The following is a 25048-nucleotide window of genomic DNA, read 5'->3' on the forward strand; positions in this document are numbered from 1 at the left end:
CACTGTAGGTCTTTCAATGAAAGTTATGTCCAAATTTTATTGGGAAAGACACTGAAGCAATTAAAAAGTAAGAAATTTATCAGAAGTTTAGAACATTTGGTTTTATTCTTTTATACTGTGCCAGTTTTCTGTTTCCTTTTTCTTTGTTTATGAGAATATAATTTATCAGATTCATTGACAGAAAAATTTTGAAATGTACTGCATCCTGTGTGTTTTTGGGAAGATTCCATGACTTTGTGTGTCATGCTCAAATCAGGAAGAAAGAAAAACAAAAACCACCAATATATTTTTATTCTACTCATATGCTGATCAGCTCTTCCATGAATCCAGCTGAAGTTCAATCAAATACCTTAATGAAAGGACTCGTATGTACTGTGTTCTACTCCATTTTTATGACGGGATAATAAATAAGAATCACTGGAATAAGCTGAGGATTATATTTCATAAGGCAGTTGGTAACATAGCAAAGGCATTATTTTCTTTAAAATCTCGATGGTTATCTAAGACATTCTCGAAGCTGCTTACTTGTTTACTTTCTGGTCTCCTGTGTTCACAGGTTTATTTGAATATACAATATATCTGCTGTACATTACAAATGGGTTATAAGTTATTCAGTTTTCATAGATTCACAGATTCATTTTCATAGCAGATGTTTTAAGCTTAACCTATTCTATGATTCTGTCTGTTGTTCAGAACTGTCTCCATTGTCCCTTCTCAAATGCATCCTTTTCACTGTCCTCCCTCCAAATACACTCTTTTCATCTCTCCCCATCGTGCCCAATCCCTATCCTTCTCCTCTCTTGGAGTGCTTGATTTACTTGACCTAAGCACTCTGTTCCACTTTTCCTGGTTGTCAGAAACCAGGAATCTTCTCTAGTGATAGCATTACCATGACATGTTCCCTCTGAGGTTCCTGAAAAGATCTGGTAGTTTGCACTGGCTGTTGTTCATCTGCTGTGTTCACATTTGGCAGAGCCCCCTCACAGAATCAGGAGCCTCTGAGAATTTGGGTTTGGCCTGAATTAGCAAGGGCAATGTACAGAAAATCTCTTCTGAGGGATCTCTAATTTGATGCAGACTTCTGGACATCAACTTGTGCTTAGCATCACAAAAATGTGCACAGGGCCAGCTCTTGCTGTGTCTTTTATGGCTGCGAGGGCTGTGACAAGACCAAACCTTGCCTTTGGTTTTCTCTGGAGAGAGCAGAGAGGTGGAAGAGAGAGGGCACAGGAACCTCAGCTTCCCCTTGGAAGCAGGGTTAGAACATCTCTGGAGATTCCTGACATACAGGACCTCTCTGCAATCACAGGAATTTCTCCTCCTGAGGAGGCAACTTATTGTGGGTCTGTCCTGGCAGAGCAGTTCCAGCCTGGGGATGGTGAGGAGTGTAAAGTGGGAGTGAGGTTGGAATTTATCAGTAATGTCAGTGACATTTTCTGGTGCTCCTACCTATTTACTTTTGCTTAGTACAGCTAAGTGAATTATCTCATTAATTGTTCCTTATACATTTTAATTGTTTTTTTTTACATGTTCAATGGATTATATTTAGTCCTTCTTAATAGCTTTGCATAAAATGTGGATGTTCTACCATGCAGAAGCAGAGCTGGCATTCAGCCACTAGAGTATGATATTTGGATTCCTCAAAATCCACCATTGCTTCATTATTTGTTCATGTTCTTCAGGGAGCAGGTTGTCATATTGCACAGCTCACAGATAACATTCATTGTTGTTGAAACTTTCATACCAAGTCATCTTGTACAAATATACCTTCTATCACTAGAAGAAGTTTTCCTGCTTAACATAATGTTTGACTTGGCCTGCAGGTGCTCCTCCAATATTAGTATTAATGACAACAGTAATTATCCTATTTATGGAGAGTATAAAATTCTAATGCTTATCAAGGTCATTCCAATTTTTTGAATGCTTCAGATTAATCTTTCTTTTCTACAAAACACTCCAAACAAAACAATGTCCAGCACCTGAAGAGGAAAAAGCACTGAACAGCCCTGCTAACCCTGCACTGAGACAGCTCATTGCTCCACAGCCTCTCTTTAATGGAGCAAAGGGAAGAGGAGAGAGCCAGTGTAACGAAGTATCATCTTTATTTCAATTTCAGTTTTCCCCATTATTGGGTTTTAGTACATCAATGTTTATACTGAAATATATATTTAGTATGGAAAAAAAGCAAGACTTTGATTATAAAAGGGTTTTCTTTTAATTGCTTCTTCAAAAATACATTTTGATAATAGCAACTGCTCATTACAATACAAACCAGAAAAGGCATTCATTTACTGTGGCATGGGAAGTACTGCCAGTTCCAAATGTTCCACATAGTTTCTTTAAAATTTTTACGTTCTTTAGGCCTCAACAAAAACCAAAGCTCCTCTTCCAGGTTTGGTAGCAAACAGACTGTTATTCTCCCCTGCTAACCTTTGGCCATCCGTTTGGTAATAAGCTTTTTTGACATTTTTTAGGAACGTGCTCAGCTTGTCAGTAGGCACCATTGACACAGTGCAGCCACCCCATCCAGCTCCAGTCAGGCGTGACCCAATGGCCCCAAATTGCCTAAAACAAAATAACACAAGAAAAATCATGTAAAATCAACCCAAAAGGGGTGCTTTGTCGTGCATAAAATTCGTAGAGAAAACTAAGATGTGTTTTGAGTGTTCATGTCATCTGATTTTTCTGAGGTTCCCTTGGTTGTGTGCAACACTACAGCAATTTGCAGTTACCATTTTGGTCCCAAAAAAAAGTGCTGACGCTTTAAACTGCAATATAGTAATTTGTGTCAGTTCCAAAAGTCACCCTGTTTTGTAATGCTTCAGCATCAGCTGTTTTAAGGATCACAGTGCAGCTGAGATGAAGAAAGCAGGAGAAGAAAGGAATTGTGTTAGCAACATTCATAAGGCATCAGAAGTGAAAACAGAAATACATGACAAAAATAACAAAAGAGGGTTCATAAACTAATTGCACAGGATGTAGGCATGCAAGCCATTTTCTAATGTGGCAAAGACAAATAGCTCTATTCTTCCAGGACAGATCTAAACCATGCTGAAGATTCACAGGCTTCTGCAGGACTGCTGAGCGTGCCAGTCAAGAAAAGGAGAGTTCAGAAACACTCAAGAAGCCATAACAGAGTCACTGCACTCTGTGTAAATAAATTCACCTAAACATCTGTTTATGCTGAATGGACAGATTTGGGTCTCTCTCTTTAGGGAAACCTCATGATTTTAAGAGACTGCCAGCAACAGAGGTAAAGTAAGAACTTAGTCCCAAAAGAAAAAAATGCTCTTAATGAGGAGGGTGAATAGAAAGAACAATGACAAATAAATGACATCCAAAATATAAACCATTCCCAGCCTCAAGATACTGGCCTGCTAGAAATGTCCTACAGCAAATCCCATGCTATTACACTGCAAGATTCAGACACCATCCCACTAGAATTAAGTAGAATTATTTTCATTAGTTTGTTTACCTGTGTTCCTGATCTTTCCTTAGATTCAGAAAAAGTAGGCAAATACCATGTAATAGATGTCTTTGGGGCTTTTCTAACCGAGTCAGAACAGAACCAGTCAGATTCAGAAAACTCATCTGAAATCTTATTCTCGTGGGAGATCTAATCTGATTTGCAAACAAATACTTTTGATGTGTTTCCAACAGCCACGCATGGAGAGATTTATCAGCCCCAGAGTATGTCAGAGGGAGAGGCAGCATCATGTGAGCGGTGCTGGAAAAGGACAGCTCACTCAGAGCTGTTGTAATTTTTCATGTGTGCATTTTATGTTAAATGAATCTGGTGTAGTGCTGGGTTAGTCGAGGTTTAGGTCATATTTCAAGCAAGTACTTACATATGTGTTTGATTCTAAACACACATCTCTTCTTGAACAGAAACACTTTCTTCAGTGTGTCTGTGTGGTGCCACCCTTCATATTGACTCGATTTTATGTTCATTCTGCATTTCCTGTTGGTGTTCTATTTTACTTATTGTTATTCCTGTAAGCCACTCATTCTCTGATGCAATTCAGTAGTTTCTAGTCCATGGAGCAACCTCCTAAAACAAGCAGGATCCAATCCAGTCTCCATTGCAATCAATAAGGAAATTCCCATCGACTTCGTAAGGCCCAATCCACTTTTCAGTCTGCTAAAACAACTGTCTGTACTCATTTGGTCTGTTACCTCAGTCAGAACTTTGCATTTCTGATGGTGTCTGGCTTTTATTTTGGTAGGCAACTGAAATCCCTTCAGAATTGTTCTGAACCTTTTATTGATTTCGTAATTCTCTGTGGTCATGCTCATGCCTCATTTTTACTGAGTCATTTTAAAATACTTAGTTGAAATAAAGCATAATGTAGACAGAAAATATGCCTGTTGCAGAGCTGAAGTCACTGTGTTTCAAAATACTGCGGCTTAACAGTGTCAAATGTGGTGATCTGATCAGACACTTGGGGTTTTCTGCTGAGGAACTTGATGGGCAGTGCTGTAACATCTGAAACCTGGGTACCTGACATTACACGAATTCACAAGTGAGCACCTAATTGTGCTCTGCAAGAGATGTGGTGTCTGGTGGGTATTTAGGTCCAACAGGAGAAAGCTGTCTTTGGGACAGGTCTGAAACCCTCTTGTTGGAGTCCTAACCCGTGGAGTGCTGAGCCAGCCCCTCTGGTGCAGTGGCATTCCTGGCCAGACACTCTGCTGGTGCACTGGCGTCCAAATCGTGCCTTTTGGAAGAGGAGTCTGGGCAGACAATCCTGTGGATGGGGCACCCTCCCAGGCACTGGGCACTGGGATTTCACATGTGGGAAGTACCCTGGGCAGTGCCTGGGCTGTGCTGCAGCACCAGGACAAGGAATACAGGGAATGGTCATGGAGTATCTGGAGCCCAGTGCTGGGGACACTCAGCTCCCAGTCCCAGGTTTCAGCCTTTGCTTCCTCGAGAGTTTATACATCTTTTTCCAGTACTCACTGGATCAAAGGAGAATTATCTTGTAGGGGTGTAAGTGAGAATAAAAACATGAGTACTGCAGCAAAGGAGAGAAGAATAAAAGAAAAAGAGTAAAAATGGAAGTCCCATAGTTTGATATATGGAAATTAGCCCTGTAAGGCAATCCATCTACGTCCTGAGGACCTCGCTGCCACCATCCAAGCTCACTTTGCCCCAGCAGATGAACCTTAGGATTAAAGGGTGGGCTCAGTTCCGCGCACACTGTGTCTCACCTAAAAAATCCAATGCGCAGGCTGGAAGGTGGAAAGACCTTCCCCGGTTCTTCGTTCCCAAAGACTGGCCATTACTACCATTACCATAGGCAAGACATTGCAGTAGTTAATTTTAAAAATAATTGTGCTTTTACAAAGTGAAAATTTGAAATACTCAAAATTATGAACTAGTTTCAGAAAGCATGGAGTTAACGTGATGAGATTAAAACACATAAATGGAGAGGATTATACATATTTTGCTTTGTAGCTTAGTTTGCATTTGAATAGCATCTTCAAGCCTTTCTGGCTCTGTGGAAGGGCTGCAAACTTTTTGTTGAATTTCCAAACTGTGCCATGACTGCAGGCTTTGCAGCTTTAAGAAAATCAGCTTTGGTAATGGGAAGAGTCTTGAACAAATGCAGATTTGTCTTGGTCACCATAATGCACCTGGATGTGATGTACAAACTGCATCCTTTAAAAGTGATCCCAGAGGATTCAGCTGTAATGGGCATGGCTGGGAACACACCAATTATCGGGATTTATAGCAACGGAAGATGGAGAACAAGAGACTGAAAGGAAGTTATGGGCAACACTAAGGACTCTGAGAGATTTCCAAGAGGACCTAACATATTCATGAGTTCACATCCAAATTTTTGTCCCTTAATTATTTGGTAAATCTGCTGTGTTACCTACTTTAAAAGACTAACAGGTAAAGTTGCTATTAAGAGCATGAGGTAGGTTAGAGAAAAGTACAAGTCTTCTGTCTTTGCAAAGCAAAAAAAAAAAAAACTGACCAACTAGCGGTTACAGTTTTCAGCACTACAAACCACAGCAAGTATGGATCCCTTTCTTTCTTGGCAGAGGTTGTACAGTAAAACATAAAGATCTAGGCAAAACAGAAAACATCTGGATATGCAGATCATTCTTCACAGTTTAAACCTTGTAAGGAGAGAGCAGCAGTAGACTCAGGCAATTCTGTGGAATGTATTTTTGGAAAAGCTTTTTAAAGCTACAGGGCAGCTGTATATCATCGTAAGCAAAGAATGTAATTTCTGTAGTTCCTGGCCATTTCTATAATCACATCAGCCAAGTTTTCCTAGAGTGACTAGTGATTTTATGTCCCTCAGCTTCTTTAATGTACAACTTGAGAAAAGTTAAGACTTTTTTTCCAAAAAATTAGATGCTGGCTTAAGCTGCATTCATCTGGAATAGCTATACACTTTGAAAAATCTAATTACTGAATCAGAAAAAGATTTAATATTAAACTTCTAGAGAAGAAAGATACAGTTCTTAGGAGATACTCTTGATGGGACAAGACCGTAAAGAATAACGAACAAACAATTTACTTGTTTCTGTGCAAAGAATGTAATAAAAAAAACCAGAATAAATAACTTTAATATAGCAGTTAGACATCATTTCACACAAATGATGCTCCACTGTGGTGCTTAGCTCTGCCCATCGTTCTGCTGTGGGCTCTTCTGCTGGTAAGTTAGAAATCTGATGTAATGAGGGCACACACATCACTTTTTTCCTTTACTATTTATATTTTGCTTCCTGGAATTGAAATTTGAATTGAATTTCGAAAAATCCTAACTGCTCCTTTCCTCTGGGCCCTGTGCCTGTGTGGGAGCTGCCTCCTGCGAGCCAGTGCCCCGTGGCCAGGCTGGCTGGAGCAGCGGCTGCCTCGCCCCCAAAGCACAGAGCTCAGCGCAGATGGGCGCGGAGTTCCCGTGCTGAGCTTTGCACTGAGCCCTGAGCTGTCCCTGCCAGCCCTGCAGCACAACCCAGGTCACCCCACACCCTGCACAGCCTGCCAGGTTATGCCTGGCCTGGTTTGCCCTGCGTGGGACAGGACAGTCTCCTCCCAGGGGTTCTGAGAACGGGCCCGTTCAGAAGGATCCAAGGTGGGCACCCAAGTGAGGACACTTCAAATGGCTCAGCAGGTCTGCAAAGGGCAGTCATGGGGTGCCACTGCTGAGCTGTGAGCACTGGGGAGTTACTGCACCTCAAAACAATGCAGATGTTAAGTTCGAAGGCTCTTCCCCTGTCAGAGGTGTCTCAGAACAGGCAGTGCTGATGCCTTGCATGGGATGAAGACTTTGTTGCCCAAGATTTTTGAGCACAGTTTCAGTTTCTGTCTTCAGCTGATTCAGGAGATAGTTGTCCCTTCTCACACAGGGATCAGCAGTTCCCTTTGAGCAGCTGGGATAACCCTGGTGGAATTGCCCCGCTGAGTGACTGTCACAGCTTATTGTGTTATGTGATCACTGTGTGATACAACAAATGGAACATGGCCCAAGAGAAGGATCAGGAATTGTTCTGCTCAATTACTGTCACTCTGTCCAATGGCTATCAGGCTTCTCTGGGTTTTATCACAAAACAGCACGTGTATCCCATATACAAAATAATCTCTCAATGTCCAGAAGTCTTCTGCTCAGTTGTTAAGTTTGTAGCTTTCTACCTCAGAGGCCATTCCATCATGTCTGCAAAGGAAATCAGACTAACCTAAATAATCATCTGTATTGTACTCTACTGATTTACAAACCTGGTAAATGGGTTTTGCAACTTAAAAAAACCCACGAGTATTGAAGTAAAAAAGCATATGGTAAATTGCATGTTTTTAAAATTCATATTTTCATTCTAAGCCAGACTAATTATTTGGTTAATAAAAGAAAAGGCCAGTTGCTGGTAAAGACACATTTTTGCAATCTTCATTTTTAGGTGGTATTAACTGGGGGGGGGAAGAGCTTTTAGCTTCAATTTGAAACAGTTAATTTTCCTCAAAACTGGAAGATTTAGGGCAGAGCTTCCCAAACTAAACAGATCCTTCTCCAAGGAGAAGTAGGAACAATAACAGAGGAGCAGAATATGAATATCACCAGGAGCTCTGATGGGAGTGCAGGAAGCAGCTGGGACAGGGTGGCTGGGGCAGAGGCAGAAAGTTGTGGATGCCCCATCCCTGAAAGTGCTCAAGGCCAGGTTGGATGGGTCTGGTGAAAGGGGGTTGGAACTACATGATCTTTAAGATCCCTTCCAACCCAAACCATTCTGTGATGCTATAACTCTAAGAAACACAGAAGAAGTAAAAGAGTTCAAATAGAACAAGTAAAATAATGTTGTAAGAAAACGAGTTATGACTTCTTCTACAACTTAAAAAGGAATAGCCAACAGTCTAACGTAACACTTGTGACGATGAGTCAGTCCAAAAGCAAAATCTGTAATAAAGCCATAAACTGAAGCTTTCATCTGAAAGCATTACACAGATGTCAGCAGGGAAACAATTGACCATGTAATGTCCCTGCAGGAGATTAATTTTGTAATAAGAGACAAGAATACTTTCATTTTAAGATTGCAATAGCCAACGATGTCATATTTTCTCATCAATTCAAGCACTATTCTCAACAGAGGATTACTCTTCCTTGTGGTCAGAACTTACAGGCAGATGTCGACCAGCCGATCCAGTTCGGGACAGCTGCATTCATACATCTCCCTGCAGCTGATATGGCTCTGGTTCATTAATTCTCCCAGCAGCTGGAGTGCATTGGCAGGTGCTTTGCTGCATATCTTCTGAAATTCCAGCACTCTGGCAGCTTCACTGTACACGTGCTTTGCACGCTGGTATAACTTAAAGGTGGAGACTAAACAAAAGGAAAATTGCATTACCATTCACTACAGAAGGAACATGCAAAAACATAGAAGAATTGCATTTTTTAGTAATTCATATTTTGTGTTAGAACTTTCTAGGCTAAAAGTCTTCTTCAAAAGCTCACATCTTCTTTAAAAGCCCTAATAAAAAGAGTGTTTAGAATTTATCAAAATACAATGTAGACATTTTTTTCCATGTTGATGACTTCATGCACATACTCTGGTTATTTGCTGTGTGAACAGGCCCAGTCTCCCCCTTACTTTGCAGAAGCAAGGCACAAGTTCAAGGGTTGGCAGCAACAGCTTTAGGGTATTAATCTAAAGCTTTCATGTTTTCAAATACCAACAGAAAGGAGGCAGGAGAACACCTGGAGGGTCCCCCGTGCCCTACAGGCAGCTGTCAGGCAGCACCTGCTGGCCCAGGGCCTGGTGTGTGGCTGCTCCAGGCCAAATCTGCAGCAATCGTGGAACTGTGTGGACAGACCTTTGCTTGAGAGAAAAACACCACAAAAACCACAACCTTCTTTTTTTTTTTTCTTTTTTTTTTTAACAGTAACAAAAATGCTCTTTCCCTATTCCATGAGGCACAGGTAACAAAGCCCTCTCAAATACCTTCCCAATGATAGGGGCTCAACCTGACTGTAAATAATACTGGATTAAAGGCACAGTGAAGAGCACAGGTGTTTTCACTTTGGTTTTCAGGGTTTATTTTTGGTGTTTTTAAGTATTTAAGTGTTGCCTGTGTGGATGAGATGCCAAGCTCAGGCAGGTACTGCTTGGTACCGACCTACGAAGACTGAAGACTAGTGCAAGAATTTTGGCTGAAATTTTTCAGTTGGGCCATGGAAAAGCAATTCCTCTGGGAAGGGCTGGGAGGTGCCCAAACCTGGGTGGCCACCAGGGTAGAGACCTTCATCAAGCCTAAAAAATGGGGCATAAAAAGGAAGGAGATGGCTTTGGCTAAAGGCTCTGCAAGCCACTCATATTTACAGGAGGGTTTCGTTTGCAACTAATATCTGACAATTGATCTGCCTTTCCCAAGCTCGTGCTGTAGTTCATTGTTTTCCTCTCCCAATATAGTTCTGTTTGCTTTAATACCATGGCTACTATTAAGGAAGCATTGTTCACCAAAAGCATGCATGACATAATTTATGATTAAATTGGTTTGCTTGAGCTGTTTGGGTGGTAAATATTAGATAAGTGGACTTTAACCTCTATGTGGAGCACCTACTGCTTCATCACAGCACACCCTTGTTAGAGCACCTCAGAACATCCCTCATTTTCTTTCTACATGTAAATTCTCCTTTAGAGAGAAGTTTCTCTCCTCATTTCAGCTCCTGGTCTCTCTTACTTTCAAAAATGGCTGATGAAACAGTCAAATAGAGGTAAAAGGAGAAGAGAGACAAGCCCTGTATTTAAAATAGAACTTGCTGTCTGACCCAGACACATGGAGTTCCTACTTGGCTGTTCTGTGGAGACAGCCAACTTCTGGAACCACTTCTGACACTTTCAGCAATCTACATTTGCAAGTTTATGTAGAAATCTTCCTTGAAAGACTGGAAATAAAATTATGTCCAGTATCAAGTCTCTCATATGTACACTCCAGGCTGCAACCCTTACAGACTAAAACTTCATCAGCACCTCTATAATCCCTTTTTTATTTCTCCAGAGGATTTCGCAACTATAAATGCTAAAAATACAGTGCTGAGAAAGACACAAGTAGTCTAAAATGAGAGAGAAACATTGAACATAGCAGTCTTCTGCTACTGCTGATATTGCTTCTGCTCCTATTTATTTTGTAATTCAATACAGCCTGCTACTGAGAAACCCTGTGCTGCTTGTGTTTTGAACAAGACTTCTGAATGCATTTCAAACTAGGACAGAAATGAGAAAATTTAGTGCCCCCCAGAAACACGGACTTGAGAGTATCACACAGGAAGAGCATATTTTGGTTTCCGATTTTATTGCTGCTGGAGTTGGTCGCGCTGTGTTTTGCAGAGCGGTGCCTCGGTATTTCTGAGCGTTGAAGAAAGGCAGCTTGGCCTATTTTTAAGGATGGTTTCTCTTTAAATATTCTTTTCTTATAAGCCATTGTTTTAGAGCAAGGAGATTTCTAAATGTGCATTCGTTTAGGGAATATCTAAAGTTGCGTGAGAGATTGCCATAGCTCGCACTCTCTTGTAAATCACCATTGAACAGTAGTAACCCAAAGAATGAACTGAAAACATGTCTGGTTTCAATTGTCGGGCAACAGACTTGCCAAAGGCTGTGATTGATTCGGAGACCACCCTTTGGTAGAGCAATGCTCCACTGGCCAGATTACCTTCAGAATCCCTGGGCTTGTGCCATGCTCGTCACATCAGGATTGGCAGCCGGGCTGGGCTCTGGGGTTCTTGGCGGCCGGCCAGGCCCGCGCCACGTCCTCCGCAGGAGACTCCCAGGAGAGCCTCCCGGGGCAGGGACAGTGAGCTACCTGGAACTGCTCCCTCTCCATGGGAACACGGCCCTTCCAGGCAGCTCCAGGGTGAGAGAGAGTGGCTGGCTGTTGTTTGCAGGCTGCTCTGGGGACATTTACCCAGTTGGCAGCGGTTAAAGGCTGGGATCCTTATGCTGGCCGTTGGTCACTTATGGGCAGCATTTTATTTCCAAATAATTAGGTTTGTGTTTTAAAAAAATTTTTTTATAGCTTGCTTTTCACCTCTGACAGTGTATTATGTTATCTTCAGGGCAGCAAATACCTCTGTACTCTCTAAGTCTTATTCTAAAGTAACGAAACGATTCATGTATTTTGAGCTTTCAACACCAAACGCCTCTGATAATACAGAAACTCTCCTCTATCTCTTCTGTTTGGATGGGTAGTCCAACCAACCATCTCTATCTAATAGAAGACAGCAGAGCACACGTGGTATTTCCAAATATTGCATCTATATTGGAATCTCTTTGCTACATCACAGCCTGTATATTAGCTCCTCATAAAGTCTGAATTAATAGGACATGTCAGAGCACTGTGGAGGCTGTGATTTTAGAAGAGACTCATTGGAATCTGGGCTTCATGGGGTCACATTTTTTGCCAATTAAAAAAGACTGATTTCTTAAGCCATACTCTGCCACTGTTAAAAGAAACTAAGCAGGCCCACTCCTGCTTAGTTTATATCTGAGCTAGGGCTAGAGTGCTCTGAAAGAGGAAAAGCTGAAGCCCTCAAAGAAAACCTTGCAGTGTTTCACAGGACTGGGTTATATGGTCTCACCCTCTGTGGTGCTCCAAGGAGAGCAAAAATGCAGATTGTTAAAGCATGTGGCTTCTTAAATCTATTACAATGTCTGAAAATTGGATAATAAAACTGAAAATGTAACTATACTTTCCTAAGCCAGCAAACTGTAATAAAGGCCTGGTTTCTCCCACTTCAACTTATTTCCAAGTTCTCTGAACCCCATCTTTGCTCCTTTGCAGAGGATTTCTGTCATGTCTCCCAGATAGATTCAATTTCCTTCCAAACCACCAAATGTGGTGTCTTCTTGAAAGAAAAGTGCCATTTTTCAGGGCACTAAAAGCTCACACTGCAGCAAGAACCTTCCAAGTTGCTAAGACCCAGCAGAATAACATTAATGAAAGTTTGTCCAAAATCCATATAAAATGTCTAAATAAACAAAAATCTGGGCTATTAGTCCCAAATAACTGTAGGTTAACTAAATACAACAGAAATGTTTACTGTGCATTTTCAGCTGTATAGTCATATTTTTAATTTTAGCTTTACAAAAACTCTGCAAACCTGTCCACTCCATCTACAGGGATTTTTTTTTCTTTATAAGTAAACCTTGTGGCTTCTCAGCAATTCATATTATTTGTTACAACTTCAGCTTCAGCAGATTCCTTTCTTTAGAGGCTTCCTGTACAATTCTATCTGACCTTTAGCTAAAGACCAACCTCTTCAGGTTATATATTTTTTTTCTAGTTGCTTTGGCAGCTCCCTAAGATAGGTTTCACTGTAGATTAATGAGCTGATGGGACTGTTAGGGATTTACAACCGGAAAAACTCACCGATGCACAATCATGTAGGGGACAGTTTCTCCCACCATTCCTCCCGTGGAATAGGACCCTTCTCTGTTAGACATCCTGCTGATTGAACATGATGAGGGTGAAGGGTTTTGGCTCAGAATGTATATAAGAAAACGTTGCCAGATGGCTTTAATTTGAGCCAGATTGTGAACCCCCTAGTTGAAGTGGGGAACAGTTACTCTGCTGGGACTGCTCAAGTAACTGTTTGCAATCTGGCTCTCTGAAAATAAACCAGGGGACAAGTCAGCACTGGATTCAGTGACCCATTTAGCAGACACCTGTTTCAAGATTATGATAACTACTGGTTTGAAGTGATTTTTCATCCAGAGGAACTCTGGCTTTAACAAGGCTTTTGCAACTAACCTTGTTGACTGCTCAGTGCCTGTTCCTCGCCTGTGGCACATCCCAAGGACCTGCATCCTGCAGGTATGGGATTGGCCTGGAGCAGCCACCTCTCTGTTTTTGTGGAAGGAATGATATGGATCAGGCCAAGGCCGAAGTGGGCAGCTGGACCCTTAAGCTGGGAAGTGCTCTTAGGTCTGGCAGTTTGGAGGTAACTTCTGTTCACGCAGGACATCTGCTGATGCACAGAGTCACCTCACACCTGAGACCCCCTTCACCTCCACCTGTCTGTGCAGGGAACACGGACACTCTTCCTGCTCTGAGATCACCATCAGTACCAATGAAGGGCTATTCAAGCACCACTCATTGAAGCTGCAGCACAGACTTAAAATTCTCTTTCCAGGGGACAAACAGGAGTTAAACAGCCCAATCCACACAGCACATGCCTGATCCTCCAATGGCGATTTCATTCCCGGGTTTAAATGTCAAAATTAGGTTGCAATTTTAAACATGAAAAGGAAAAATGAGTTTGAGAATACCTCACTTAAGAAGAAAAAAACACTTAATGGTTAAAGGAATACCCTATTTTACAGGAAAATATCCTTTTGTGGTGAAGCTTATAAATACTAATGTCCCACAATCACCACACACTATATTTTCTGTGAAGCACTCGAGTCCAAGCCAAAGTTATGGCACAGTGCACCTTAAAAAGCAATAAATATTATTTTTCTAGAGATGTTCAGAAGCCACAAGTGCAATCCATGTGTAAACATTTGCAAGGGAGCTTTAAACTCAGGATTTTGAGCTGGCCAAGGAACAACTGCAAGAACTTTAGAGAGGCTTTCTAAACCCTCTGTGCTTCTCCAAACGTGGGGAACAGAACAAGTGTACAGTGGGGAACTGCAGAAATCCTGGAGTATTTGTCTGTAAAAGGGATGCAAAGTTACTCTGTGCTTCCAGACCTGGCCTGGGACTTGCCCAAAGTCTGTCCATACCATTTTCCTTTGGGATACACAGTTTTTATCTGGTCATCCTTGTATAGTGATAGAACTTTGTTACTGCCACTGAAGAAGCAGAGGAGGGAAAGCTGGACTTACGGCTAAAATAATACTTACAGAGCACTTTCAGATCCCTAAACATGAGATACACTGCCAGTACAAAACAGTATTTGTAATGATCACTGGGCTTTGAATAATAGAAAAAATTAAAACTACTGACAATATCTATTAAGCCACAGAAAAAACTCAGAATGCAATAAATTATATAAATAGAAACTTGCATGTAAGTAATTTACCCTTAACATTATAATATTGTATCAAAAAAAGTGATAAAACGTGTACAAAGAAAGAAAGATATCCTAAATGTTATGGTTTGTTCTTCACGTTGAACAAAGAAGTTCAACAACACTGAAATTCTCTGCAGAGGTTACTTATTTGACTGAATGTTTTCTCTCACATGAAGAAGCCAGGCACTGTCATTAAAATAAGAGTGGGAAAGCAGAGGGGAAATAAGAAAAGTATTTTAACCAAACAGCCTGTGCTTTTCCAAAGCCAGTGTAACACACAGTATGTGCAGTGCGTAAAAAAAACACACTCTGGATTTAGATTCTTTCTGTCTGGGTCTGTCTTGTTTCTTCTTTGCATATGTTTTACAGAAATCTGTTATTTAATTTTATGTTGTACATGCAAAGACGCTTTCAGCGTAGCCCTTTTTAATTGGTCTTATCAACTGAAATCACGGTCATGCAAGTTTAAGAGATTCTGCTCAGCAAACATCTGCAAATGGTATTCAGAGCTACAGTATAAAATTTCCTTTGAGTTTCTTCTGTAGCTTTTATGTCTGAATTTTTTATCCAGACTTTGTTGCTTGAAAAAAAAAAATCAAGATAACCTGTATAAACAACTCAATTCTACAGAACTGTAGAATTTTGTTGTACAAAGCAGGTATGAGGAGCATAAACATCTGTAAGTTAATAGTCTTGTATTGCTTCGTGAAGGGGAGAGCACAGGGACAGCAGAAGGGATTTAAAACCTTGGAGATTCCCACGAAAATGTTGCAGAGTGCAGGTACTGGTTCAGTATATTCCTCATGTGCAGACAGCACAGAGTTATCCAAACTCTCTCTATGGAGATAAAGAGCTGGATTAGGATATCCCAGTCCATCCTGGTACCCTCTGGCAGTGTAATTAGACAGTAAGAGTTTCATACTGTCTGATACCATTGGGGTGCACAACAGCTTATAGATTCAGGACCTGGCCCTTGGTCAAAATATAAAACTTATAATCACTCCAGATAGATAGATTATTTAAATATAAGTGTCAGCATAGATAGCTGTATTATGGATTTATATACATCAAATGTACACATTCCTGAAAGCAGTCTTGGCAAGGACTGGAAAGGATATAAGTCAGCTACAAAAAAATAGAGCTGTTAAGGCTACAGAATGGAAACAAGGAAAAAGGATTCTATGTAGTTCTTCAAGAGAGATTCTGATCTCAATTGGAAGCCTGTTATAAATGCAAATGAACTATTTCATAAATTCTCTATTATTCATTGTTATTAGCAACCCTTCCAGGATCCATTCCATGTGGGACAATGCTCATGACTGTATGGTATAATCAGAAACAATAACACAAGGGAAATACTTTAAAGAGTAAATTGTTCATCTCCACCAACATTTTCCTAAAAGAAAAAGGAAATACTGATAGTGACAGAAACTTCTGTCTCAGGAGAGACCCAGAGGATTTGCTGCCCAGTGCATGTTTTAGGAAGTGACCAGGAATTTATCAGTTCAAAAACAGAAACACAAGCCCATCTCTGCTGGTCTTTTAACACCATTTAAGTGAGAGCAAACAGGATTCATTTTAATGACTCTGTAATCATCCAAAATGTTCAGTTTTGCTGTACTTACTGCCTAAAAAGGAAGCCTAGTTTAGACTTTTCCCTAGAAAAAAACCTGGGTTGTTTAGAAATGACTCAAACAGCACAGGCTAATATAAAATACCAAGTGATCTGCTATCATTTTTGAAACAGTTCAATCAAAATCAAAGTTTTGCTCTATTTTTTCAAATTGGAATGAAATTATCAGTTGATGATGATATCAGTGATGATGATGATTATCAGTTAATGATGATATCAATTCTTTCAGTTGCTAACCAAGATTCCAGGCGAGTGTTCTGTCAAGACTTCCACCTGCACTACTTATTAATGCATAACCTTTTTATATAATACAAACATTGTACAGTAAACCCCACCATGTCATATATGCTTACCATCTTGAATGTTTTGACTAAGGATCTGAGAGCAGAGCTCCTCCAGGCTAATTCCCAGGCATTTACAAATTTCCTCTCTGCTGTAAGGCTCAGGATGTAATACCTCCTCCACAATGGTCAGCATTTCCTCTAGGCTAACTCCTAGCTCGGTTTGCACATCATGGAGCTTCAACATTTTTTTCCAGTCTAAGCCTTTTGACTTTGAGAGGAGCTGAAATTAAAAAAAAAAAAAAAAAAAAAAAGAACACATCAGAAAATATTGTACTTTCCTGTTTCGAAAAATTAATTATCTGTAAATACCTTTAGGGCCCATTTTCTCCTCTCACTTCTTAGCTGGGAACCATCAGAAACTTTCTATTAGTATGCAGCAGACAATCATGTTTATTTATAAAAGGTCTGTGAATGACAGCTATTCTTCCCTCAAATCAGATACTGTCTGTAGAAATCCTACTGGCATTATTTGTGTGGAATCAAATAAATGATTTATCCTTTTCTATGAGCTTTGTTACTTCAAGCACTTACTTACCTTTTACAATCCCGTCTGGACAACTGCTTGTAAAAATGCTGTGATATTGTAACACTACCAGTCCTTAAAAAGTCTATTTCTGTACCATTAGTGTTTGCTCTAACATTTAAATCTCAGTTTGACCTTTCCAATACGCTCCTGGAATTTTCTGATGAACACTGAGATTGTCATTAAAACCCTTGCTTGTAATAGCCTTAAAAATGTGAAAGTGATCATAAGATTTGTTTGGAGAATAACTGTAACCTTTCTCAATCTCTAGAGTTTAAGGTACATTTTAAGTATCTTCTTTTAATATCCAGTTTAAAGGGACTTCTGAGCCTCTACAGGAACATTACGATGTGTTGGTCAGAATCTGTTCCGTTCCTGCATGGTTGCTGTGAGGGTAATTAGTTATAGATGCATCTGCTTTCCTCGTTGTTGGCAATGATATCATGCTCTGTGTATCTTTGTGAAGTTTTAGCAATTGACAGTAGTTACTTCAACCCTGAATCCTGACAGGCAATATGCCAAACAGGCTTTTCCCTGGAAGGTTGTTGTCCGTGTTGATGCTCTCACGTGCCCAATGAAAATGGTTGAACAAAGCAGCTTTCCTACCAAGGGGCAATATTTTTGATGTTATTAAATAGGGAAGAATATTAAGTGGTCACTGTGGGATCCTACTGACATATCAGCTTTAATTTCAACAGATTGCTACAGAGTCAGACACAGATTAGCAGGGACACTCCACTGTCATTCTGCTGTGTTCATAAGCACATGGCTCATCTCCACTTCTGCACCTTTTAAACTGAGATTAAATTTCCAAGTATGCCAGATCAGGCTGTAGGTTTGCAAAGACTTTAAACCAGTGCAGTAAGATCAGGGAATGAAATCCTTTTTCTATACAAATCAGGGTTCAAACCTCTCATCAACAGGGCCAAGGTTTCACCCAGAGTGTTTTGTTACTCTTTTCAATAAGCGCTGGTTTTGAGCGAGATCGGTTTGAAATCATTTATGTCTTAATTCAGCAAAGCCATTTAACTTTCTATTTAAAAAGGCATGGGATTTCCATACATGTCTGAAATGTATTTGCTTTGTTTTGTGCAAAGTTACAGAATGAAATTTAAGCAGGAGGTTCACTGCCCAACTATCTGGCGTAGATTCTCACTCTTCTCCAGCAGTGCCTTTGCAGGGGCTCCTCCAGTTTTGCTTTATTACAGTATCTAAAAATTAACTACTTTTGGTGCCATCTAGTGACTTGCTGAGATTTATGTGAGGCTCAGCAGAGCAGAACAAACAAAATCCAAACAAAATCCTAATCATATAACTCTGTTGCCATTTAAATCACAATTTTCTATGTTTACTGGTAGGGAAAGAAGCAGAACCATTTAGTGGCTTATGCAGAAATCAGTCAGAGAAAATTTTCTTGTAAAAGAATGATTAAGTCACTTCTGGTCTCCTTTTCAAAGGCTCTGAGTACCTAGAACTCCACAGCTTTTATGTAACTTTATTTTAGCTTACTTACTGGTAACTTAGAATAACAATTATTGCTTCATTTTACTTAAATACCTAAATATCTTGTATGGTGGTGCACGTTTGTGACATGTTTTTAGATTTGCTTCAAGGTGCTAAATGAATGGAAATGTTTTTCCTTGTGCTTTAATCCTTTTATTCAGCATCCCCTAGACTTTACTACCAGCAGTTAAACAGAACTAGGAATTTATAAACAATAACGTTCTATAAGGCAAGGAAAATTTTCCTACTTCCTTTTTGAATAAATAATCCCCTGCAGAAATATACCACATGCATTGTCACATCTGTTCCCATTTCTGTACTTCAAGGGAGATGCCGTATTTCAGGTGAGCCAACTAGGCTGGGGTTTTACAGGTCAAATGTTCCAAATGGAAACTTGACCCTGTTGGGCCAGCGGGCTTTGCTGGAAAGGCCTGTCCTGATTCCAGCAAAGCTTCTGTTCTAACAGCCCTGGGAAAAATGTTATGGGCAAACAGGAATGGTGTTTGAAAACAGTCTGGCTGCAGCAGCTCACACTGTAATGGACACAGAAGAGAAATGGGGACAAAAATCCCATCTCTTTAATGCACAAAAGTAATCCCAATACTGCTTCCACAGTTGGATATTTTCTTCATGATCTCTGACTAGATGGATTAAAGATGTGGACATCATGCAGCTGGCTCTTAATTGCCAGGATATAGCATCTGTGGGCTTTATTGTCCTTTCTTGTTCAATAGGCACACTGGAGCACTGCAAATAACTGAGAGGAAAACATACTTGGTAAACGATGGGACAAATATAAATAAAAGAAAGTCTGACTAGGAGTAAGTCCAGGAATACTTCTGTAACAACACCGCTTTCTAACACATTACATTTCTACAATGCCATCTGAGCATCTTTCCCCATTTAACAAACATTGGCTGGTGAACTCCATGGCATTGCAGACGTTCTTGGCCCAGGCTCCAGCTGGCAGTGCAGGGAACCACACAGGGGGCAGAGCGCGGCGCTCCCGACGCTCCTGCAGCACCCACCGGGTGAGGCTTCCCAAGGACGAGGTACAAGTTCATTTCCCTTGGAACTGCGAGTGCTCTGCAGAACAGAAGTGTCTTTAAACACACTAATAGAGTGCAGGAAAGCACTCAGAAGCTGCTACAAGAATAGAGAAAGGGGGGGAAAAAAAGAACTGAGCAAAAGAATGACCCTCCAGAAGGGAAGGGAAAGGAACAGAATCTTAAGAAAGATAATTTTGTGAGGATGATCAAGAGCTCATTTGCTACAGGACAGACTGATATCAAAATGTTCTACATTAATGCCAGCAGAGATATGTTGTGTTGCCATCTTTACTTGCATAGAGCTTTCTGCAAGCAGTAGGAAATTCTAGAATTACCTAAAGCAGAAAGGGGGAAAAAAGCCTATCCTAAGGCACTTACAATGAGAATTTCTTTTAAAGCATTATTGTAAGGCCCAGCATGTTATTTCATAGTTCCATTAGCTTAATGGTGCTTAAAAGACTTCCCTGTTTCCACTTACATACCTGCCCTCCTTCACCCTGCTGTGACCTCTTCCTAAAGACAGTCTTTTCCTGGCTCAATGTATTTTTATAGTGTGTGCAACTTTCCATCTGGGTAGCATATGTTTAAAGACAGACAGGTGTATGTTGTTAGTCTCCTTACAATCAGGCATCTGCTAAAAGTACCTTTTTAGAGATTACATCACAGCTAACAGGAATGTATAAAAAAATGATCTTTCCTTACTACCTTTTTCATTTACTGCACAGGACTAATAATTTAAAGCACTTTAGAAAACTGTGATTCAGTTCACAAAATCTGGTATATGGAACAGTACCTCAAAAGCTCTTACAGCTTAATGCACTCATTGTTGCACTTTGCCTTTTAGAATAGATCATCTTTGAAGCCTCTCTATTTCTTATGCAAAAAAATGACTTTCCAAAAGAAGCTCTTCCTAAAAAATACATATTTAGTCAAGTAGCTATCCTAAATTAGAGGTCTATCAGTTATACCAGAATTATCATATAGACAGGTCCTTCTATTTGTTTTCTCAGTGGCATAAGAATCTTTTTATTAACTTCAGTGACAACAGCTTTAACTATGGTCATTGGTGCTATTAGTTTTACGCCATCTTATATACAACTGAAATGCAGCTATTTTTTTAATACTTGAGTTTATAGCCCATTGAAAAAGTCATCTGAGGTTTAGCTTCCCTCCTCGAAAAATATCTCAACCCATTATTTTATAATATGTTTTGTCAGTATCTGATCATCTCTTTTTTTTTTTAGCACTGACTAAAACATAAAAGAAATTACTGATTTATAGAATCATGATGCCAAAAGATGTTCAAAGTATTTCTGAATATTCATCAGATACTGGCCAAATGTTTTGTGGCAAGGAATTCCACGCTGTTTTTCAAAACTTTCTTCTAGACCTTGTGACCCAAATTCTGTTCTTTCACACAGCACACCATGCTGGGAATAACTGCAGTGGATCTTTATGCTTACTCCTCGTTTACTCTAATCAAAGAAAAATGCACTGTCTTCCCATAAAAACCTCAAATCATACCCTACATCTACATATTCCTGAACATACAAAATCTAGAATTGAGGCAGAATTTAGATTTTTTTCCGGTTCAATTTCCATAGATTTTAGAGATAATTTCAAGCTGTAAACTGGCAGTACAGCATAAATGTTGGAGTTTGATTCAAGCCTTTTTTTTTTAACTTTACACTGACATACATGCTGCTATTCAGCATTTCCAGTATTACTTCCAGGCCTCCAACTAGTAGATTTGATGTTCTCTAAATCCTATAAAATGCACATCTATTGCCATATACACATATAAACATGTGACCATACTGGTTGTTTTCCATTATTTGTCATTATTCAACTTTAATTAGAAACAGTCTATCTTATTAAGTGAGAATATTTTTTTCTGAAAAATAGACTTACTTCCTCCACTGAAATATAACACAAAATAAATTTAATAGAACTAAATCACATAATCTTCTATATAAGGACGCAATCCTTGCACTTCCATTAAGCTCAGCAGGAGTTCTTGTCCTGCACATGGAGGTGTCTGGTTCTGGTAAGAAAAATTATACTTAAAGTAGCACCTAGCCAGGTGTTAAAGACACAACTGGTCAGCAGTGGAAAAAAGCACATATTTAGATGAAGGTTTCATTAGAGTTTGACATAAGCCATGCCCTACCTTTGTAGCCAGCCGACACTCCATTACCCTAATATTGAAATGAGAAGTTGCTGCTTTATTCATTTCAACACAACTGTTTGCAATAACAAACGCTGCTCCACTTGGAAGTCTAACATCAGTCGCCTTCAGTGGATTGAACTCTATCAACTTGGCCTATTGAAAGAAAAATGAATGGTTAGTTTTAATTTACTACTAGCTAACAGAGCACTTAGTTCTATAAATCAAATGCAAATTTGCATGTTTTTTCTCTTGAAAATCCAGAGACAGTTAAGGAAAGAAAGCTGACATGAAACAGTGAGAAAAGAGGTTTAACCTCATTGGTCAAGTTACACATACATTTCAAACCTTTCCCTGTAGCTGGATGTTAAAATGTTTCCATTAAGTCTTTGGGTTTTTTCAGCGTTTCAAAGAACCCCACCCAACCTATTTTTCTTGCCTGTTTAAACAACAGTTTTTCTTTGATCTACAGAAAAGTAGCAGGCCTGGCTGAAGTTAATGTGCCTGCTACTAAAACAAGGGGCTTCGCATTCCCTGCCCCTTCATCAATGTCCGTCTCCTCCTCGGTCTTCGGATTTTCCACTACATCAAGATTAGTTCACTGAGGTACAGGATAGTACCAACATTTTTGGACTGGAGACACTTATTAGGGCACATATGGACAACCAGAGAAGTTAAAACTACATATAAAAATGTAGTTTTTTGTGTCCTTTCTGACATAAGAGACTGCCTTGCCTCACAGATGCTTACACAGGCTGCGTTAAGATGTTCCCAACATTTGACCTTTTCATGGAATAAGCTAGGCATCCATTAATTAAATAATTCAGGATGTAATGTAATCAAGAGATTAAATTCACATCTGGTTTTTCATTGGGATAAGTTGTAAATCATGTGCCCTGCTTTGGCTTCTTCGAATAGACTGTGACTCTGCAAGCAGGGCTGTCTCACTGGCTTTGGCACCGCTCACCCCCAGAGAGTTCCCTGAGCAGCTCGAGTGCTAAATAAACAATGACAAATCTGCTTGTACATTATGTACAGCATGTGTGTGACTCCCTGCCACTGAGACTCTGCCCCACACCACAGAGTCACCATCAGGACAGACAGACTTGCTTACATTTCAGTATTCCCTTTAAGAACTGCTGCATTAGATCAGAATGTGCCCCTGAGCTGGGCTAGTGTCCTGATCCCAACAGTAGCCATAAATGGCTGTTTAGGAGGAATAAAAACTAGGATATACATAAAGCAATCTTTTTTTGGGGGGGTATATTTTTCTAGCTTTCCATAAGCAAAGATTGCAGTGGTTATGCTTACACTGGAAGAAACATCCAACTATTATGTTTAATAGCTACAAATAGGCTAATGCTCTAATAGTGTATCCAAGAAGGTCTTTTTGGAACCCTTTTAAAGCTTCTGCCTTCCACAATGTACGGTATTTCTCAATTTAACAATGAATGTTTTGGAAAAAAAACCCAAACTTCCTTGTTTGTTTTTAACAAGCTGCTTGTTAATGTCATTGTGTTTCTATTAGTTCTTCAGTTATGAAAAAAATTGCATTGAATTCTCCATTTACCTTCTCTTTGCTCATTTAGGGGTTTTACAAAGCTTCAAAGTATCACCCTCTAAGCTTCTTGTTTTCCAAGCTGAAAAGCTTTAAATTATTCAGTCAATGCTCTTATAAAAAAACAACAGCTTTGATCAACCTCAGTGTCCTTTACTGTGCTTTGTCGTTCTAGTGTATTTTTTTAAGATGGGAGGCCAGGACTGCATTCAGCTGCAAGTAAACTGAAGCAAGGATATTTTCTGGTTTGTTCACAATTTCTTTTCTAATATTTTCTAACATTTTCTTTGTCTTTTTGATCACCACCTTTTCATATTAGAAAAGCTTCCACTAAGATGATCTTCTGTGTGCACACTAACAATATCTCATTATTCATGAGCTGTGTTTTTACTGCTAACAGTACAGACATGAAGGGAAGGTGCAGAGCAGGTGCAGGTGATGTGAAATTGAAAATACACGTGTCTCATGATGGCATTAAGTGTTTGGTGTAATTCTAGGAAATCTCTTTTTCTGTGTAAGCTCATCCAAGATATGGCACTAAGGAACAAAAGCTGTAGGGATACAATACCATAATCATAAGGAAAGTAAAGGTTTTCGTGAAATGCTCCATCAATTTCAATAAAAGTGTTTTGACAGGTTTGAGGTTGAAACAGTCACAGGCCTGTGCATTTTCTGGGACAGGGATGAACTCCACTGTAAATTCCACTCCAAGCACTCATGCATAACTTGGCAGGTCCTGTTTATCATAGCTAGTCCACCTTCTGTCACCACGTTTAGGGCAGCTAAATGCCTTCTGCATCAGATTCCAGCCACAGAATTGTCTGGAATTAGCAAAACTAGTGAAAAAAAGTCTCCATTGTCTTTGTAACTGAACCTGGCAAAACATCCTAGAACTGCTTGGTTATGAGAATTTTCAAGAAAGCATTTTTGTAATAATTATCCCATTTTCACTGAATACAAGGCATGCTGACCATTCAGACTTCATTATACGGGAAATATTCTGAGTTCAGCGATGAATTGGCCAAATAGCGTGGAACCTGGTGCTCTGCTAGAGTACATCTTTTCCCACATCTTTTCCTTCCTCCTTGCCATTTCTCATTTTCCCCATCATATTCAAACTTGCCATACTCAATTGTACACAAGTGTATACATTTAATTCCCATTTCATTTGTACACCAGTGGTGCTCATACTGCTTACTAAGGTACCCCAGTTTCTCATCTTGTCTTTCTGCTGGACAGCTGTAAAGGTATTTTTTGTTTCCATAAATTAGTATGACAGTGTTAGTTTAGATGACAAAGATCCACATACAGTTCCTTCTTCTGCCAGAAAAGAGATCGCCTGGTCCATCCCTCCACCTTCTGTGCCAATGTAACGCTCGCTCCTCGTGCAAATTTCTGCCAGTTCCACCTGAAAAAATATTAACATGTGAACCTTCAGCCAGGGTTAAGGATGGTACTTTTATTCTGTTTACATCATATGAACTAGTGAGAAAACAAAGGAAATAAGGACAGAGTTCTGAAACCACTGTCTCTCACACATCAAGTAGTGTAAGCTCGTATCAACCAGGATGCCACATGGCCTCTCTTCCCTTTTATTCTGTAGCAAAAGAGAATCGACTATTCAGTCTCCACAAGACCTACCATAGCCAGGTGCTTTTAAGAGTATCCTTGTTTAGATGCTTAACTCTTGTAGCTGTCCTCCTCCCACCTTCCTTGTTCAAACCCTTCCATCTCAATAGCCAGTCTTCT

At 39.9% G+C, this 25048-nt stretch overlaps 1 protein-coding gene across 3 annotated transcripts in view; it reads right to left on the reverse strand.

Moving 5' to 3' along the window:
• Window positions 1–2080: 2080 nt before the first annotated feature.
• Window positions 2081–25048, reverse strand: part of GALK2 (galactokinase 2) — a 45468-nt gene continuing 22500 nt past the window's right edge. For 2 of the 3 annotated variants that reach the window (XM_027888944.1, XM_027888946.1), the window contains exons 6-10: window positions 24609–24707; window positions 21745–21897; window positions 16509–16719; window positions 8630–8831; window positions 2081–2565 (exon numbers count right to left, since the gene is read on the reverse strand). In XM_027888944.1, the coding sequence (XP_027744745.1) occupies window positions 2358–2565; window positions 8630–8831; window positions 16509–16719; window positions 21745–21897; window positions 24609–24707 (873 nt within the window). In that variant the 3' untranslated portion in view covers window positions 2081–2357. The remainder of the gene's footprint in view (window positions 2566–8629; window positions 8832–16508; window positions 16720–21744; window positions 21898–24608; window positions 24708–25048) is intronic. The other variant, XM_027888945.1, reaches the window with a different exon arrangement.

Source organism: Empidonax traillii, unplaced genomic scaffold, assembly GCF_003031625.1.
Source record: "Empidonax traillii isolate 1590-97213 ecotype Southwest subspecies unplaced genomic scaffold, ASM303162v1 scaffold248:size1534464, whole genome shotgun sequence".
Classification (NCBI taxonomy): domain Eukaryota; kingdom Metazoa; phylum Chordata; class Aves; order Passeriformes; family Tyrannidae; genus Empidonax; species Empidonax traillii.